The sequence below is a fragment of the Lissotriton vulgaris genome, chromosome 2_2, assembly GCF_964263255.1.
Source record: "Lissotriton vulgaris chromosome 2_2, aLisVul1.2, whole genome shotgun sequence".
NCBI lineage: Eukaryota > Metazoa > Chordata > Amphibia > Caudata > Salamandridae > Lissotriton > Lissotriton vulgaris.
This window is the reverse complement of record NC_141688.1, coordinates 324,138,768-324,159,524: the sequence shown is the minus strand read 5'-3', so window position 1 is coordinate 324,159,524 and position 20,757 is coordinate 324,138,768. Positions and strand designations below refer to the sequence as shown.

General features: G+C 50.0%; 1 protein-coding gene across 2 annotated transcripts in view; it reads left to right on the top strand.

Annotated features, from left to right (window-relative positions):
* The window catches only part of MADD (MAP kinase activating death domain), a 956,601-nt gene that overhangs the window by 261,320 nt on the left and 674,524 nt on the right, over window positions 1-20,757 (top strand). For both annotated transcript variants that reach the window (XM_086959712.1, XM_086959713.1), the window contains exon 5: window positions 19,881-20,012. In XM_086959712.1, coding sequence (XP_086815838.1) covers window positions 19,881-20,012 — 132 coding nt within the window. The remainder of the gene's footprint in view (window positions 1-19,880; window positions 20,013-20,757) is intronic.

The following is a 20,757-nucleotide window of genomic DNA, read 5'->3' as shown; positions in this document are numbered from 1 at the left end:
GGCGCCGGATGGGCGTCGCTCGACGCCGATCCCGGCGCCGATGGGGCCCATGCACCCCGAGGAGCCGGTCTTCATCATTGACTCCGAATACGGAGAGGATGAGGAGTACGGTGAAGGTTGGGAGGGGTCAGAGGACCCTCTGGCTCGCGAGTGCCAGTATGACCCGGACTGGACGGGTGACTTGGGGGATGCCAGTGGTTTGGACGACTCTCCTAACCCTGGCTTGATCTCTCCTCCAACCGTGGCATCGGTGGAGGGAGCTGCCTATTCTGTGGTGCTGATGAGGGCTGCCAAGGCCTTACACCTTGAGCTCCCCGTCGCGGCCGTGAGGCCTAACATCCTCACCGAGGTCTTCAAACCGCAGTCATGCCCATTGGAGCCACTGCTGCCGTTTAATGAAGCCTTGTCTGACGTTCTGTTGGGCACGTGGTCCAGGCCCGCTTCAGGTGCGCCTGTTGATAGGAACGTGGCCAGGCGCCACCGTCCTTGTCCGGACGACCCCAAGTACCTGTCTACCCACCCCACTCCTGAGAGTCTGGTGATCCAGGCCTCGACCTCCCAGTCCGCATTCCCGTCGGCCCCGCCCGACAGGGAATCCAAGAGGTACGACCAATTTGGCAAAGAGGTCTTCTCGTCCATTAGTTTGGGCCTGCGGTCTTGCAACACCGCCTGCCTCTTGGGCCGCTACACCCACTCTGTGTGGGATACGGTCGCGGAGCTGCTGCCAGAATGCCCCATGGAGGTGCGGGCAAAGCTCGGTCAGGCTGTGGCTGAGGGCCGAGATGCAGCGAAATATTCAATTCGGTGTGGTCTGGATACGACCGACTCGCTGGGCAGAGCTATGTCTACGACGGTGGCGATTCGTCGCCACGCCTGGCTGAGATCCGCCAATTTTTCGGCTGATGTCCAGAATACCCTGATGGACATGCCGTTTGATGGCTGTCACCTGTTCGGTGACAAAGCGGACCACGCGCTGGAACGCTTCAAGGACTCCAGGGTCACGGCCAAGTCCTTGGGTCTCTCGACCCAGCGTCAGCAACCGGGTTCGTTTCGTCCCTTTCGTGGCCAAGGAAGGGGCGCCCCCACACGTGCTGCCAGCCACGCGCCGCAACAATCCTTCCAACGCGGTGGCGGCCGTGGAAACCGCCGTGGTGGCGGTCGGGGACAACGGCGGGGTCAGACCACACCTTCCCCCGCAGCATCTACCCCAAAATCCTCCTAGTCCGTGCTTTCGGCCCCATGTGACGCCAGTGGGTAGCAGGGTTCGCCATCACCACGCTCACTGGCGCACGATCACTTCGGACAGGTGGGTGCTGCAAATCGTCCGAAGGGGCTACTCCCTCCCCTTCGAGACCTCTCCTCCAGCCATGCCACCGCAGAACCACCGTGTGTCGGGGGACCACTTGACACTTCTGCAGGAGGAAGTTACGGCCCTCTTGTCCAAGGGGGCCATCGAGCGCGTTCCTGGGCCAGAAGTAGGGCGTGGTTGCTATTCCCACTACTTTCTGGTGCCCAAGAAGGACAAGGGGGGCCTACGTCCTATCTTGGATCTAAGGAACGTCAACGGCTTCCTCCGGAAGGAGAAGTTCAAGATGTTGACGTTAGCTCAGGTCTTGGCTGCTCTAGACCCACAAGACTGGATGGTAGCGTTGGACTTGCAGGACGCCTATTTTCACATCCCCGTACTGCCGGCCCACCGGCGTTACCTGCGGTTCACGGTAGGCCTGGAGCACTTTCAGTTTATCGTGCTCCCCTTCGGCCTTACCAGCGCCCCACGGGTGTTCACAAAGGTGATGGCGGTGGTCGCAGCCCATCTGCGCAGGTTAGGGGTTTCAGTCTTCCCCTACCTAGACGACTGGTTGTTGAAGGCGGGCTCGCCCCAGACAGTCGTCCACCACCTTCAGATGACGGCAGACCTCTTGCACGACCTGGGGTTCTCCATAAATGTGCCGAAATCACACCTGTGTCCCTCTCAAAAGCTCCTTTTCATCGGAGCGGTTCTGGACTCGGCGCAGTTTCGGGTTTATCCCCCGGAACGGCGGGTTCGGGATATTCAGGCTTTGATTCCCATCTTTCAGCCGTTATCCCGGGTTTCGGTCAGGTTGACGCTGCGGCTGCTGGGACTGATGGCTTCCTGCATCCTTCTGGTGCATCACGCCCGGTGGCGGATGCGGGCTCTGCAGTGGGACCTGAAGTTTCAGTGGGCCCAGCATCAGGGCAACTTGTCCGACCACGTCTTGATCTCGGAGGGCACTGCGAGACAACTGCAGTGGTGGCTTACGGACCGCGATTGGGTCAGGGGCAAGTCCCTCTCCCTTCCCCAACCGGAGCACGTTGTCGTGACGGACGCGTCCCTCCAGGGCTGGGGTGGCCACTTGGGAGAGGCAGAGATCAGAGGCATCTGGTCTCCGGCGGAGTCCCGGCTCCATATCAACCTGTTGGAGCTGCGGGCGATTCGTCTGGCACTGAAGGCATTCCTCCCCTTTGTCAACGGGAGTGTGGTGCAGGTGTTCACCGACAACACCACCGCCATGTGGTACTGCAACAAACAGGGCGGAGTAGGGTCGTGGACCCTTTGCCAGGAGGCTCTGCGCCTCTGGCAATGGCTGGAACGTCAGGGCGTGACTCTGACGGTTCAACACCTGGCAGGTTCTCTGAACGCCAGGGCGGACGAACTCAGCCGTCGGTGCTCGATGGATCACGAATGGCGTCTGAACTCGGACGTGGCGCAAGGCATCTTTCTGCAATGGGGAGAGCCTTGGTTAGATCTATTCGCCACAGAAGAGAACGCGCAATGTCATCAGTTCTGCGCGTTGGAGTTTCCAAGACGGCACTCGCACGGCGACGCCTTTCGGCGCGAGTGGAGTTGCGGTCTGTTATACGCCTTTCCGCCTATACCACTTCTGCCCAGAGTGCTGAAGAAGATCAGGCGCGACCGGGCCCAAGTTATCCTTGTGGCTCCGGACTGGGCTCGAAGATATTGGTATCCCGAGCTACTCAGCATGTCAGTCGGTCCCCCGATCCGCCTGCCCCTTCAGGAGGACCTTCTGTCGCAGCAGCAGGGGACGGTTCTCCACCCGAACCTGTCCAGTCTCCACCTCCATGCTTGGAGATTGAGCGGCGGCAGTTGAGGCCATTTGACTTGCCTCCTGAAGTCTGTGATGTTATTCTGGCAGCCAGGCGTCCCTCCACTAAGTCGGTATACGCCTGTCGGTGGAACAGATTTGTGGCATGGTGCACAGCAAAGGCTGTGGATCCTCTTTCTGCCCCTCTTTCGGAGGTTCTTCTGTTTCTTCTTTCTCTTGCCCAGCAGGGCTCTGCTCTGGGCACTATCAAGGGCTACCTTTCTGCCCTTTCAGCCTTCTTGAGGCTTCCTGATCAGCCTTCTTTGTTCAAATCCCCGATTGTAACTCGATTCTTGAAAGGCATCACTCACATGTTTCCACCTGTTCCGTTTGTGATGCCTCAGTGGGATTTGAACCTGGTTCTAACTTTTCTGATGTGTGCTCCCTTTGAGCCCCTTCATTCTTGTCCTCTCCGTCTCCTGACTTTAAAGACGGCTTTCCTGGTTGCCATCACCTCTGCCAGGAGGGTGAGTGAGCTCCAGGCTCTATCTGTCCAACCTCCTTTCCTGTCCATTCATCCTGACAAGGTGGTTCTGAGGACTAGACCTTCTTTCCTGCCCAAGGTTGTTTCGGCCTTTCACATCGGGCAGTCCATCACCCTCCCTTCCTTCTTCCCGCCTACGCATCCTTCAAAGGATGAAGAGCGGCTCCATCGTCTGGACCCAAAACGTGCGCTTTCATTTTACATGGATCGCACACGCCAGTTCCGGGTGGATGACCAACTGTTTGTTGGCTACGTGGGTGCGAAGAAGGGACGGGCGGTCTGTAAACGAACCATCTCTCGATGGGTCGTCCTCTGCATCAAAGCGTGCTACTCTTTGGCTCGGAAGGAGCCTCCTGTTGGGCTGAGGGCCCATTCCACTCGGGCCACGGCGGCTACTACTGCCCTGGGCCGGGGAGTCCCCTTGCAGGACATTTGCCAAGCGGCTACGTGGGCCTCGCTGCACACCTTTGCGAGGCACTACTGCCTGGACAGTCAAGTCCGGAGGGATGGCTTCTTTGGCCGTTCTGTCCTCCAGGACTTTCTGGTGTAGTATTGTATTGGTTCGCAGACCCACCACCGGGGTTGGTATTGCTGGGGTATGTATTCTAAGGTAAGGAATCTAACACTAACGTGTTTCTTTCAGATGAACAAGTTACTTACCTTCGGTAACGATATATCTGTAAGAAACATTAGTTAGTGTTAGATTCCTTACCGAACCCACCCATCCTCCCCGTTCTGCGAACTGATACCTAGGGTTAAGGTCATCCCTTTCAGGGCCCTAGTTTTTTACATGGCACCAGTGTTGGTTCTCTCATGGCTCTGCGTCTCCTGGCGCGGAAATGCTGTGTGCAAAGAACTGACGTCAGCGCGCGGAGGCGGCGTCTATGTACTCCAGCGACGTCATCACGGCGCACGACGCCGACGACGGACGCGGAGCCGCAGGGGACGCCTGCAGACGACGCCTACCGACGCGCAGGGGTACTGCTACGCAAAAGTTTCCGGATCCAGACTGACGCCTGGGGATATTCTAAGGTAAGGAATCTAACACTAACTAATGTTTCTTACAGATATATCGTTACCGAAGGTAAGTAACTTGTTCTTATAGACCCAGTTTCGCAAACGATCATAACAGATGCATCAATGACTGGACAGGGAGCGCTCTCACAGAAAATGACTGTACATTCGCACAGGACACAGTCAGTCCCTTCTACATATCAGTCTCCTAGAGCTGCTAGCGGTTTATCTAAGGATAAAAGCATTCCTTCCTCACCTTATAAGCAAAGTAGTCTTAATCAAAACAGACAACATGACTGCCACGTATTATCTGCAAAAACAGGGATGGACCAGATCACCACAGTTGTCTCTCCTAGCGCAGAAAATCTGGAAGTTTGCTCTACAATACAACGTTCATTTGTGTGCATAATACATTCAGGATTAGACAATAACTTGGCGTCTCTCCTCCGCAGGACATGCCAGCCAATCCACGAGTGGGAACTCAATATACAAGTCTTACACCCATTTTTCCAACAATGGGGACAACCAGGCAGCGAACTATTTGCAAAATCACAGAACACAAAATGCCAAAACTTCGGCTCCTGGTTACATCGCCCACACTCCAAGGGCAATGCAGGATGGATAAATTAGTCAGGGATTTTTGGTTACACTTTTCCACCTCTCCCCCTGCTTCTATTTGTAATTCACAAATCGTGGCAGCCTTCCCTGACACTCATCCTAGTTGCTCCCACATGGGCCAGACAACCATGATACACAACACTATTCGAGTTATCAGTAGTCCCACATCAACTACTACCCAGCAGACAGAACCCCCCTCACTCAGAAACTATGAGCAGTAAGACTCCCAAATCACTCAATCTTGCAATTTGTCTCCTTAGGTCTTCGAATTTGGATACCTAAATCTACCAGACCAATGTATTGTTATCTTAAAAGAACGAGAAGGCCCACACCACGGGCATGCTATGCAGCAAAATGAAAAATATTTTTTTAATTGTCACTCAAAAGATATTGTTCCACTAAATGTATCGCCACAAAATATTGTTACCAGCTTAATTTACAAGTTGCAGAATTAGCTTTTACTTCTATAAAAATACATATTCAGCCTTTGCTGCACACCTTCAAAATAGAGAACACAGGTGTATATTCAGAATTCCTGTGATTAAGGCTATTCTACAAGGCATTAAAGGAGTTATTCTACTTGGAGCTCCACCCACACGTGTGTGGAACCTTAATATTGTGCAAACAAGGTTAATGGGTCCACCATTTGAACCATTGCACAAATGTCCTTCAAATGTTTTTTTTATCATGAATACTTGATTTTCCTTTTGCAATCACTAACTTTAAAAGAACCTTTTTTCCAAGTACATAAAGACAAAATAGTCTTAAAAACGAATCCTACATTTCTACCTAAGGTGGCATCGCAATTTCACATGGGTCAATCCATTGAATTGCCTGTAGCAGAAAGAGCGTTACACACATTGGGTATTATAAAAGCCTTAATGTACTATGTATATAGAATGCAAACATTTAGGAAGACTCAACAACCATTCGTGACATTCTCAGAACCACATAAAGGTAAAGCAATTTCCAAATCCGGTATTGCTCATTGGATAGCAATATGTATCCACATCTGCTATGCTAAAGGTAAAAGAGCTCGTCCTTTCCCACCAAAAGCCCACCCTACCTGCAAAAAAGGGGTTCTATGGCATTTCGAGGGAATATTTCAATAGCTGACAAATGTAAAGCAGCTTCAGGGACTACATCACATACATTTACAAAACATTACTGTGTAGATGTTATGGCACGACAGAAAGCAAATGTTGGTTAGCAGTACTGGGTACATTATTTCAAACAAATGGCCCACATGGCAAAAAAAGCATTAAATAAAATTGGCGGAGTCACGCTTGAGCCACGACTCCTGTGGGTGGTGAGGGTAATAAGTGAGTGCGCCTGTGCTTCTTTTTGTTTAGTCCCCGGGTGGGCCAAGGTTCTGGGGACATGCAACCATTAATAATGAAAAGAAATAGGGGGGCAAGCCTCACTGGCTTCTAACCCCCCTCCTCACTTGCTCTGGGGGCTGCCACCTCCCTGCGGCTAAAACTAAATTAATCCGGGGTGGGGAGGGGCTCGCAGATCCCTCCGGGCCGTGGGGACCACCACCTCTCCAGGGGTATTATATGTGTCATCAGAGGGGTGTTACGGATCCCTCTCTGATCCCCAGGGCCACCACCTCCCTCAGGCAAAATTCTATTTTTTAAAAGGGTGGAGCCATTTTAGGCCCCGGGGACCGTCATGTTCTCAAAGCAGGCCCTACTACCACAAAGGAGTGGGGCCTCCTCCTAGAGCCATATATGGCCCTGGGAAGTGCCACCCCACCAGGGCTGGCTCCTGCTATGCCGGGCATAGCTGTTTGCTGTGACTTAGAGGGAGCTTTAACTGCTCCCGTCAAGCCACAGCAAACACACCGCAAGCGAGAGCATTTGTATTTTTCTCTGCCTGCTGTCAAGGGAGCAGGGAAACAGATGAATGGCTGCAGACACAGGGAGCTGCATCTTTAGCAGCTTCCTGTGTCTGAAAGCAATGCCGGCTTTTGCAGGAGGTGGGGAGCCTCGTCGCTGGGGGCACCCAGGACAAATGGCCAGGCCCCGGGATATGGGGTCCCTGGGGCCGAAAACAGACCGGGAAGGGGACCGCGCAGCCCCCTCCTCCATTTCTAAATGTCCAGGCCCCGGGAGATTGAGTTGCTTGGCCCTGAAATTTGCCTAGGTAGGGGGTCCACCACGGCCCCCTCTCCAAATAATAATGGCATTTAAATAAAATGACTGAGCCCAGGGGAATGGGGTCCACGGGGCTGAAATCAGCCCTACTTCCCTAATACACTTTTTTTTTTTTTTTTTTATTCAATGAGGCCAGCCCCAGAGGAAGTCATCGAAGGCACCTCTGCAAAGAGCCCCCCTGGTACACAACTGGTTGGTAGACAAAGTCCCCTTAGATGCTGAAGTTCCTGGAGGGCCAAGAACCCCTCTTGTTACCTAAAATAAGCCCAATACAGCAGGATTGCTTAGCGCTCAAGGGAGCCCTGCCCGTTCTCCACTAGTTAGGTAATCGAATTTCAATAAATCTTAGAAATTCACTGAAAAAAGCAAAGGTTACAGGGACGTTCTAATTAGGCTCAAATTTCACTCGTACAAAACCGTAGCAATTCAGCAGTTAGTTACCTTGGCTAACTGTGGCATTCACCCCTGCAAAGCACTGCTTAGGACCTCGCATATTACATTACTCATGACATGGTCAGTGACATCAGTCATGACATCTCACATTACATCACTCATGACATCAGCCATAGAACACCCCCATACAGTCTCTCATACACTAATTCACCCACCCACAGAAGCCTTCACATACCTGTTAACATGTCTATACAACTTTTCACACACCCACGCACTTATCCATGGAAACACTCACATACCTCCTCACTTAGCTACTCCCACAACCACTCACTCATACAGTTACTCATACAGTCATTTACACATACAACAACTTACACAGCCATACACTCACCCATCCAGCTACCCGCACACCCACTTAACCAATCATATAATCCCTCAGACCGCCAGCCACTCACCCATACAGCATCTCAACAGACCTATTGATACACCCATACAACTACTCACACACAACTACGTCCATACCCTTTCACTCATTCCTACAAGCACTCATACGACCACTCACTCCTTGAGCCAGTCACATGCCCACCAAGTTATCAAAACACCCTCTCAAACCGCCACTAACTCACCCATACTGCTACACACATACCCACTAACATGTCCATACAGATACTCACACACCCATACAGGCACTCAGACATCCACTCACACAGTGATACAGACAGAGAGCCACTCAGATGAGATATGTTCCAAATAGTATGACTAATTACTAGCACACACAGAATAGTAGTTTAACTTGTGTAGCTTAGTATATATATCTTTAAGTCTCAGAAACATTTACGAAAAACTTTCATTCACAGGATGAAGTCATCAGTGATGTAATTGACCATGTCTTGCGTGACGCAATATGTGAGGTCACAAGCAGTGCGTTGTGAGGGCGTAAGTTATAGTTAGCTCAAGTAACTATAACTGCTGAATTTCAATGGTTTTGTATGATTGAAATCGGAGCCTAACTGGAACGTCCCTGTAACCTGTTTTCCCCATGCAATTTCCCATAGGAAACTTTAGACCCAGCTACTGCCCGAACTGCTGAACGGAATTACACCAAATTTGGCAAAAAGTTAGCCTTGGTTCAGAAAGCGCCCCTTTCTTTTAAATGGTGTAAATCCGTTCGGTAGTATCTAAGAAATTCAAAAATAAAAAAATATCGATATCTGGCCAGAGCCTAACCACACAATACATCGTGAGATCTGATTGGCTGTCAGCACTTCATCCTGGAATTGCTGGCAGCCATCTTGGGACCAATATACATGATAGCACCCCATTGAAATGATTGTAGTGAATAGAAGGTTTTGAGGGTCGCCAATAGGAGAACTATAAAAGGTAATAGCAGACTTTAGTTACATTAGAATTAATTTGTTGATGGTGCCATTCTAATTTTAGGAATTGTGGTGTGTTCTAAGGTGATTTTACCTTGGGAAAAGCCTTCTACTGGGATATCATGAATCATGTTTGAGAGAAAACTATTTTCTCATGCACTCGCTCTCAGCTCTCGAGCCGAGTGGTCGCTCCCCTGTGACTGGTATCGTTGTGCAGCGCTTCCTCGCTTTCATTGCCTGCAATCTGCCTCGCTTGCCGCTTTTCACATTGCTCGATTTAAACGCGCCGCTTTTGCTCTGTTTTGATTTGCATAATATTGTGCCAGTGTAACTTTGTCTGTGTTAGCACGTTATCCCCCAGCGCTCCGCTGCCATTTTGTTTGTTGTTGTGCTGCTCATTGTAAACCCGCCCCGCCTCCCAGCTGAGCCGCCCTCCCACAGACTACTTCCAGCGCTCCAATTCCACTAAGCGCTGTGCTCCCTCTCAGCTCTCGAGCCGAGTGGTCGCTCCCCTGTGACTGGTATCGTTGTGCAGCGCTTCCTCGCTTTCATTGCCTGCACTCTGCCTCGCTTGCCGCTTTTCACATTGCTGCATTTAAACGCGCCGCTTTTGCTCTGTTTTGATTTGCATAATATTGTGCCAGTGTAACTTTGTCTGTGTTAGCGCGTTATCCCCCAGCGCTCCGCTGCCATTTTGTTTGTTGTTGTGCTGCTCATTGTAAACCCGCCCCGCCTCCCAGCTGAGCCGCCCTCGCCCCTCCCCCTCCACTATCCATATATGACAGTAGTTCCCGCGTGCAGCGTTCACGCGCAGCGTTCGCGCCCCAGCCACGCCGAAGGTGCGCCAAAGGTAAGCCCGTCTACGCCCGTCCGCGCCTGGACCGCGCCCAGCGCCAGAGCCCCTGGCCCTCGCATTTCCCAGCCCTCCCGCATTACCTACGATGCCACCACCCTCCTAGCCCTTAACCCAGGCCGTCCCCCGAACTGCGTCCAAGCCGCTCCTGGACACACCCATGGACCTTTCTCATGCTACTCCTGCAAATTCCTCTGCAACATCTACCACTCCGCTACGATCACACCTCAGATTCCCGACACCAACCACCTACAATGCATCTTGCTCAACACCCGCTCGGTCCATAGGCACGCCATTGACCTATGGAATCGACTAGACACCATCTCTCCGGACGTCGCCTTCCTAACAGAAACATGGATGAACGCCTCCTCAGCCCCAGACATCACCATTGCCATCCCAGAAGATTATAAGATCATACGCAAGGACCGTACCGGCCACACAGGAGGAGGAATCGCTATCGTCCACAAGAAATCCATCCATATCTCAACCAGCTCTGACGTCAACCTCGCCAACTCTGAACACCTTCACTTCCAGATCCACATCGACCCCACGACCACACTTAGAGGCACCCTCCTCTACAGGCCCCCAGGACCCCGCGCACAATTTAGTGAGGACATCACGGACTTCATCACTCCACACGCGCTCCCCTCCAAAGATTACATCCTTCTAGGAGACCTCAACTTTCACCTTGAAAAGAACAACGACCGCAACTCCACCACCCTGCTGGACAACCTCGCCAACCTCGGACTTAAACAACTGGTCACTTCCCCCACCCACATCGCAGGTCACACCCTCGACCCTATCTTCACCTCCAGCAATCATGTCTCCTTCAGCCACACCACGAAGCTCCTTTGGACTGACCACAGCTGCGTTCACTTCACCTACAACAAGCCCAAACCCAACAACCACCCCCAACCAACTCTGCAAAGAAACTGGAACAAAATCACCATCGACCAGATCTCCTCATCGCTTCTGCTAAACCCCCCAGCCCATTCATCTAACCCCGACCAAGCCGCCACCAACCTCACCCTTTGGCTATCCAACAGCGCCGACATCCTAGCACCACTGAAAAAACGACAAAGCAAACTTGGCAGCAAGAAGGCCTCATGGTTCAACGATGATCTTAAGAAATCCAAGAAACTCTGCCGCTCCCTTGAGAAGGCCTGGAAAAAAGACCCAACCACCAGCACCAAGGATGACTTCAAAAACGCCACCCGCATACACCATCAACTGATCCGAAAGGCCAAGAAAACCGCCTTCAAGGAACGACTAGATAACAACGCCCACAACAGCAAGGAACTTTTCAACATCGGCAAGGAATTTACCAATCCCTCGGCCAACTCTAACGACATCACCCCCTCTCAAACCCTCTGCGACTCCCTAGCTTCATTCTTCCACAACAAAATTGCAGACATCCACAACAGCTTCGACAACCAACCCACCCAACCATCTGCTGGACCTTCACCCCCCTCAAACATCCTCAATGACTGGAACACAATCTCCACTGAGGATACCATCCGCCTGATGAACTCCATCCACTCAGGTTCCCCCACAGACCCATGCCCTCACCACATCTTCAACAAAGCAGACTCCATCATAGCACCGCACCTCCGAGACGTCATCAACTGCTCCTTCAAATCCGCCACCTTCCCGGAAAGCTGGAAACACGCTGAACTCTGCGCCCTCCTGAAGAAACCCACAGCTGACCCCACCGAACTCAAAAACTACCGCCCTATCTCGCTCCTTCCATTCCCGGCCAAAGTCATCGAGAAAGCTGTCAACAACCAGCTCGCCGCCTTCCTCGAAGCCAACAAATCCCTCGACTCCTCACAGTCCGGCTTCCGAGCAAAACACAGCACTGAGACCGCCCTCATCGCAGCAACAGACGACATTCGAACCCTATTGGACAATGGAGACACAGTCGCCCTCATCCTCCTCGACCTCTCTGCAGCCTTTGACACAGTCTGCCATAGCACCCTTCTACAGCGACTCAGAAACATCGGAATCCAAGGAAAAGCACTGGAATGGATCACCTCGTTCCTCACCGGAAGAACCCAGAAAGTCCGCCTCCCACCATTCAAGTCAGAGGCCACTGAAGTCATCTGCGGCGTACCACAAGGATCTTCACTCAGCCCCACCCTTTTCAACGTATACATGAGCCCCCTCGCGACCATCGCCCGCCAACACAACCTAAACATCATCTCCTACGCGGATGACACTCAACTGATCCTATCACTCACCAATGACCCTAGCACCGCCAAAACCAACCTACATGAAGGAATGAAAGAAGTAGCCGAATGGATGAAACACAGCCGTCTGAAACTGAACTCTGATAAAACAGAAGTCCTCATCTTAGGTTCCTCCCCCTCCGCTTGGGACGACTCCTGGTGGCCAGAAGCCCTTGGAAAAGCACCCATCCCAACAGACCACGCACGGAACCTGGGCGTCATCCTGGATTCCTCACTTTCAATGAACAGACAAGTCAACGCCGTCTCCTCATCCTGCTTCAACATTCTTCGCATGCTCAAAAAAACATTTCGTTGGATCCCCACCGAAACTAGAAAAACGGTCACCCACGCACTGGTCACGAGCCGCCTGGACTACGGAAACACCCTATACGCCGGGACTACCGCTAAACTCCAGAAAACTCCAACGAATCCAAAACGCCTCTGCCAGGCTCATATTAGACATCCCGCGCAAAGAACATATCTCTGGCCACCTGAAAAACCTCCACTGGCTTCCCGTCAATAAGAGGATCACTTTCCGGCTCCTAATCCACGCACACAAAGCACTCTACGAAATCGGACCAGAATGCCTCAACTCACGACTGTCCTTCTACACCCCCTCCCGCCAACTTCGATCTTCCACCCAAGTCCTTGCCACTGTACCTCGCATCAACAAGACCACCATGGGAGGTAGATCCTTCTCCTACCTGGCAGCTAAAACCTGGAACTCTATTCCCACTTACCTTCGCCTTACCCAGAACCACCTAGCATTCAGAAAGCAACTTAAAACGTGGATATTTGACAAGTAACTCCCCTCCCCTTCTTAAGCGCCTTGAGACTCTCTGGGTATGTAGTGCGCTATATAAATTCTTTGACTTGACTTGACTTGACTCCCATAGAGGTTTGGAAGGTGCTCCAGAAGCTAAAAGGAGAGCATATTTTCTTTAAATTCACATTATCTTTCTCAGTCATGTGAGAATGAAGTCTGACATTCTCAATAAAAGATGTACATCCAACAAGGACAGAGACTGTCAGTTGATTCCTTTGTGTTCTACTGCAGCCTCCTAGAGTATTCTAAAGAACAACTAGAGTGCTAACAGTCTTACTATTGACAACATTACGGCACACCTGAAGCCGTCTTGATGGAATAAAGTGGTAACACTTAAAACATTTAAGTTAAAAAGGAACAAAATGAGGGGATTCATTTAGTCATAGAAATTATGGTTAGTGCTGTAGAAAGAAAAATTAGGGCATGTTTAAGATCTCAAATCCTCTTCTATTTAATTAGAACATTCTGACATGCAGACTGAACAATCACTTTCAATACCAGCAGTAGACTTCCAGTGAACTCCCTGGTGAGCACTACCCCCTACACTACTCAAACACTACTGCACTACCCTTAACCCTAAAACACTAACACCAGCATGATCCCCTACACTACATAAACACCACTGCACTTCCCTTAACCCTAAGGCACTATCCCCAGCATGACCCCCTATACTACCCAAACACTACTGCACTACCCTTAACCCTAAAACACTACTCCAGCACGACCCCTACACTACACAAACACCACTGCACTACCCTAAACCCTAAAACACTACCCCCTACAGTACACAAACACCACTACTCTACGCTACCATAAACACTAAAACACTACCCCAGCATGATCCCCTACACTACCCAAACACCACTGCACTTCCCTAAACAATATTACACTACCCCAGCAGACCACCTATACTACACAAGCGCCACTGCACTACCCTAAACCCTAAAACACTACACCCTACAGTACACAAACACCATTGCACTACCCTTAACCCTAAAACCCTACCCACAGCACGCCCCCCTACACTACCCAAACACCACTTCACTACCCTAATTTATTATTATTTATTATTATTATTATTAATAATACATTTGTAAAGCGCCTGGTTACACTAGCTAGTGTGTCCCCGCGCTAAAGAAAAGCCATCGTCAACTCCTTCCATGTTCTTCGCGGCTGGTCAGGCGGTAGCCCGGTCCTAGTCTTTGGGAAACAGGTGGGTTTTTAGCTCTTTGTGGAATACCGACTGCCGTTTCCATGCAGAGCTTCTGAGGGGGTTTATTCCACTGTTGGGCTGCCATGACACGAAAGGAGTGCCCTCCCATTCTCACTCTGCTAAATTTAGGAATCTGAACCTGCCCCGTCCCGCTTGATATCAGCTGTCGGGTAGGGTGGTAAGGATTCAGCAGTTTGTTGAGATATGTGGGTCCTTTCCCCTGTAAGATACGGTGGCCTACACAAAGGGCTTTAAATGTCACACGCTCCCTAATAGGCAGCCAGTGCAGTGTTTTGAGAGCTCTCTTAGACAAGGCCCTCTTGGGCAGCATGAGGATCAGGCGGGCAGCCGCATTCTGTGCGCTCTGCAGCCTCTGTATGCGCTTGGCACTGGCCCCCAAATACAGGACATTCCCATAGTTCAGTTGTAATTAAGGCATGGACCCTTAGAATGCCGAAGCAGATGCTTGCCAACTGTTTGATCTGCTGCTCGAACGAGATTTTATTATCGAGCCATACCCCCAGGTTTCTCACTGAATTGCTGGGAGTGGGTAGGGGGCCCAGCGCTGGAGGCCACCATGCTGAGGTCCACACTGTTGGAGCCTTCCCCACAATCAGAACCTCTGTCTTGTTTCCGTTGAGCTTGAGGCAATTATTTGCCATCCAAGCAGCAAGTTGCTTCAGACACGAGACGAGAATTGTTGGCAGCCTGCTCTTTCGGTTGTGTCAAGGTCACAACCAGTTGCGTGTCGTCTGATAGGACACGACCTCTACCCCACATTTTTCCGTTATCTCTGCTACAGGTGCAACATATAGGTTAAAAAGGGTCGGACTAAGACTGGACCCCTGTGGGACTCCTTGTTTCAGGCTGATCTCTTTGGACTGGAAGGGCCACTGTGTCACTTGAAAACTACGATCTGACAAAAAGGACTCCAGCCAGTCCCATGCTTTACCCACCACTCCTCCCCTTTTCAGACACTGTAGCAGTGTGTGATGAGCCACAGTGTCGAATGCGGCACTGAGATTGAGCAAGATCAGTGCCGCCGTTTGGCTTTCGTCCGCATATTTTCGTAGGGTCTCTATAGATAGCAGTAGTGCTGACTCGGTCGAGTGGAGAGCACGGAAACCCGATTGGGTGTGATGGAGCAGTCCATTTGCCTCAATATGGGCTGACAGTTGATTATTAACGGCCTTTTCCGTGATCTTTGCGAAATACGGTAGGAGTGAGATGGGGCGCAAATTCTCAGGTTGCTCCATGCTAATATTAGGCTTTCTCCTCAAGGGGAGCACCACTGCTTAAAAGAGAGCTCTAGTAGATATCTGATAAAGGGCTCTAGTATCTCTATACTGCCTCTCAGTGCTTTGGGCGATGCCGGGTCTTTCGGGGAGCCTGATTTTATATTGCTCGCAATACCGCATAAGGCCTCCCTAGGTGGAACTCTAAATCTTTTGAGGTAGTCTAAGTCTGACTTGGTGGGTGTTCCCTCTCTACTGCAGCCTTTCCTGGCAGTGTCTGGGAAGGATGAGTAGATTCTTTCTACCTTGTGAGCAAAGAGCTCTGCCACCTGATTGCATGACTCCTCCGACCCTGTCATGGGGGTCGCAGTACTCGAGAGGTCTGAGATCTGTTTGTAATCTGAGAACAGTTCCTTCATAGAGTTGTCTGCTCCCCCGATCCTACTGCAGTAATAGGATTTCCGGGTCTTTCTAATTAAGGAGTGATAGGTCTTAAGACCAGCTTTATATTCGTTCCTCTCTTTCTCAGAAAAGCTTCTCCTCAGTGCCTCTCTAGCCGTTTGCATTCTGCTTTCTTACCCTGCAGATCAACATTGAACCATGGGGCAGATTTAGTCTGTCTCAATGGTACATTATGTGACCAGGGCGTAATACTGTCCAGTGCCTCTGAGATACGCCTGTCCAGTGCCTCACAGGCCGACTCTATCCCCAGACCCCCAGGGGGCCCACCCTGGCCAAAGGCTTTGTTGAACTTCTCTGTGGAGAAGTTCGCCCATTTCCTGCGTCTGTTCTTGGTTCCCATCTTACCCTGTGTTGTAGTTTCAGGTACCGCCGCCTTAAATGAAACCATGTAGTGGTCAGACCAGATCACGGGTATCGGGGGTTCAATGGCCAGCATCTCCCAGTTTTCGAAGATTGGATCGAGAAGATGGCCATGGCAGTGGGTCGGTAGTTCAATTTTCAGAGTTAGTTGGATTACTACTAGTTCCTGACGGATATCCTGCGCCACCACACTGGTGGGCTCATCGAAATGGAGGTTCAAGTCTCCCAAGAGTAAAAATCTCTCATACCTTAGGGCCGGCTGCATTAAGTTCTCAATCAGGTTTGCGGCATGATTATGGAATGCGGAGATCGAGAAGAACCCTGATTCGCAATCCATAATGTCAGTGGTCTCCAGGGTGCACTGAAAGTCGTGATTGAAATCCCTCCCCCCCCCCTCCCTGTTGGCCTGTCAATCCTACTGATTTCATACACGGGGAGGGGGAGCTTCTAGGATTTCTGGTGTCGAAGTGTTATCGAGCCAAGTCTCGGTAAGAAAGAGAACATCCACCTGCCCATCTGCCAGATGGTCGTGGATCTCCACCCTATGCTTCCCTAGTGATTGGCATTTGATGAGGGCGAGGTTTAATCTGTCCCCTGCCTCTGCTCTTCAACTGGCGACATACGGCAAAGGAACAGTACATGCATTTTTTTGTCGCGATTCTCCATATTAATACTGTGCTTACATTTTTCCTTAGGAGTGGGGCGCAGTGCATATAGCTGCTGTTTGCTGAATTGCCTTCTAGGATTGAATTTGGCAGGGATTCTGGCCCCTGGTCCCGGCCAGGCGCGCCTTTGGTGCAACTTCGGCGCGTCCCCTGCGCTGCCGTATAGAGGCAATTATTTTTACCTCTGGCGCGCAAACAATTAGCCCGCTGCCTGCTCAATTGCCCCCAATATGGCGCCAGTCTTCCGTGCATCCAAAGCGCCCCCGGTCAGCACCTAAATCGTCTGAGCGGTGGGTGAGGCTGCGTGCAAATTAAAAATCAGGTGAGTGCTTTAAAAAAATCTCTTTAGTGAAAACAGCGTTACATACAGCACGTGGTCCCGGCTTCCGCCTCAGGAGTCAATTAGGCATCCTAAGCCCTAAATCTACCCCCAGCACGACCCCCTACACCACACAAACACCACTGCACTACCCTAAACCCTAAATCTACCCCTACACTACCCAAACACCACTGCACTACCCTAAACCCTAAAACACTACCCCTGCATGACCCTCTACACACCCAAACACCATTGCACTACCCTACACCTTTAATCTACCCCAGCACGACTCCCTACACCATTCAAACACCACTGCACTACCCTAAACCCTAAATCTACCCCTACACTACACAAACACCACTGCACCTCCCTAAACCCTAAAACACTATCCCCAGCATGACCCCTACACCACACAAACACCACTGCAATACCCTAAACCCATAAACATTTCCCACAGCGTGACCCCCTACACTACCCAAAAACCACTGCACTGCCCTAAACCCTAAAACACTACGCCCTACACTACACATACACCGCTGCACTACCCTAAACTACACCCAGCACGACCCCCTACACTACACATACACCGCTGCACTACCCTAAACTACACCCAGCACGACCCCCTACACAACACACATACCACTGCACTACCCTAAACCCTAAAAGACTACCCCAGCACTACCCCTACACTACACATACACAATTGCACTACCCTAAACCTTAAATCTACCCCCAGCACGACCCCCTACACTACCCGAACACCACTGCGCTACCCTAAACCCTAAAACACTACCCCCAGCATGACCCCCCTACACTACCCAAACACCACTGCGCTACCCTAAACCTTAAAAAAACTACACCCAGACCGACCACCTACACTACACATATACCACAGCACTACCCTAACCCTAAACCACTACCCCAGCACTACCCCCTACACTACACATACACTATTGCACTACCCTAAACTCTAAATCTACCCCCAGCACGACCCCTACACCACCCAAACACCACTGCTCTACCCTAAACCCTAAAACACTACCCCCAGCACGACCCCCTACACTACCCAATCACCAGTGCGCTACCCTAAACACTACCCCAGCACGACCCCCTACACTACCCAAACACCTCTGCACTACCCTAAACCCTAAATCTACCCCCAGTACGACCCTGTACACTACTCAAACACCACAGCACTATCCTGAACCTTAAAACACAGCCCCTACACTATACAAATAACACTGCACTACCCTAAAAAAAATTACATTGATACTTGTATAGCGCACTAAAAACATATATAGTTACTCACACATATACAACTGAGACATCGATTGACTAACCAACCCACACCCATACACACACTCGCCCACACAGCCCTTCCCAGATGCACTTTTGAATCCATACAACCAGTGAATTACCCACTCAGACATTTACGCAAAGTCACCACCCCCACCCCCCACCCCCCACCCAGCCACACAGACACTCAGGCACCCATACAGATACTTAGACAACCAATCAATAACCCATGTAGACACTTATGTAGCTACTCACCAACCCATGCAGCCGCTTACACACCAAATGACAGATTAATACAGACATTCACACAGTTTAGTCACTAACCCATGTCTTACTGAATAGACCCGTTCAATCACTCACTTATACAGTCAGTCACGCACCTTCTAAATAATCCATTCAGGCACTTGTACATCCACTCATTCTTCAATACACTTTGGCATACATATATATGAAAAATATTTAAACTATAACAGCTGAATTTCACTGGTTTTGTACGAGTGAAACGTCCAACTAACTATAGCGTCTCAGAAACCTATGGTTTTTTCAGTAAATATATATATATATTTTTTTCCTTGCAAAGTTGCAGATTCAAATTTTCCCGCCAATTATGACAAGCTTGCATCGGGGTGGCAAACCCCTTGAATAACACCAAAAGACATCTCTCCTCATTTGTCCTTTCAGATAGAAAGAGACGAGCTGAGCTCAATTCTTTTGAGCGTGGTGATTTTTATTTGACAGCAAAAAACAGCAGACCCATTTCAGAGCTAGCTGTTCCTTGCTCACGGGTCAACTGACGTTGCTGTGAAATAAAAATCACCATGCTCAAAGGAATTGAGCTGCGGCTCGTCTCGGTCTATTGAGTGATGACTTATATATATATATATATATATATATATATATATATATATATATATATATATATATATAATATATATATATAATATATATGAATCTGGTGGTCACCAGTAGGTAGTTATAGTTAGGACCTTGTTTCTATTCATTTTTAATTTATGAGATGATATACCAGACCTGTTAGCAACAATAATTAACCTTTCTTTGCTCTTCTGTTGGTTGCAGGCATGATAATCACTCCCCACCGTGATTTCTGCTCTCTGGTTAAACTATTATCATAGGGACATGTCTGCCTTACTGCTCTGATATTGAATCCAAGATGTTTTGCGCTTCTCACCTGCAAGACTCTTTACCGTTCTTCCACTGGGTTTCTGCTAAGTCTTGTCTTTTTCTCTTCATTAGGTGGTTCTGCAGTCCCGCGATTACAATGCATTATCCATGTCAGTCATGGCCTTTGTGGCAATGATTTACCCGCTGGAGTACATGTTCCCAGTCATCCCACTGCTACCCACATGCATGGCATCCGCTGAACAGGTGAGTTCTCGGAAAGATAATACAGCTCTTACTACAGCAAAGGTGTTGTTTTATATTAGGGGCCAAAAGTGTCAATTCATATCCTGTCAAACGGGCACTAGTCAGATGCTGTGTTTTCGTTTGATTTCGCAAGGCTTCGACTGAATGAGGTACTAACACAAACAATCTATGTAACAAGACTATTCCCTCACTCTGACGTATAGACAAAGCTGCTGTCTCCACTGCTTGAAAACAACCAGGCAGCGCGCGGGCAACTGGATCAAGGACAGCTGAGAAATATGCACAAGGATGTTGTTTATCACCGTGTGTTTATGTTAAAACCGAGAGGGCACAACCTTCCCTCTCGTGTACATAGTGTGAAAGTCTTAGTGTAGTCTGGAGTTCCTAATACTGGTGCAGAACAAAGGGCTTGACGTAGATGCTGAAAGGCATTTTGGCTTTCAGCAGTCCATGGGAGAGGCATCGGAGTGTCTTTAGTCAAAAGGGCCAACAAGGGTTTAATAATGTACGAAAAGCTGGGGATCCACTGTCTACAAAAAGAAATAAGGCCAAACAATGCGCGGACATCCTCCTGAGTACGGGGCACAGGAGTGTCTAAAATGGTCTGTATACTATCTGGTGTGAGTGCATGTCCCTACTTAGACAGGAGGTGACCTAAATAGGTAACCTGCTGACTACAAAATTGCAATTTCTTCCGAGAGACTTTGTGATGATTTGAGGCAAGAAATGATAACAAGGACAGTGT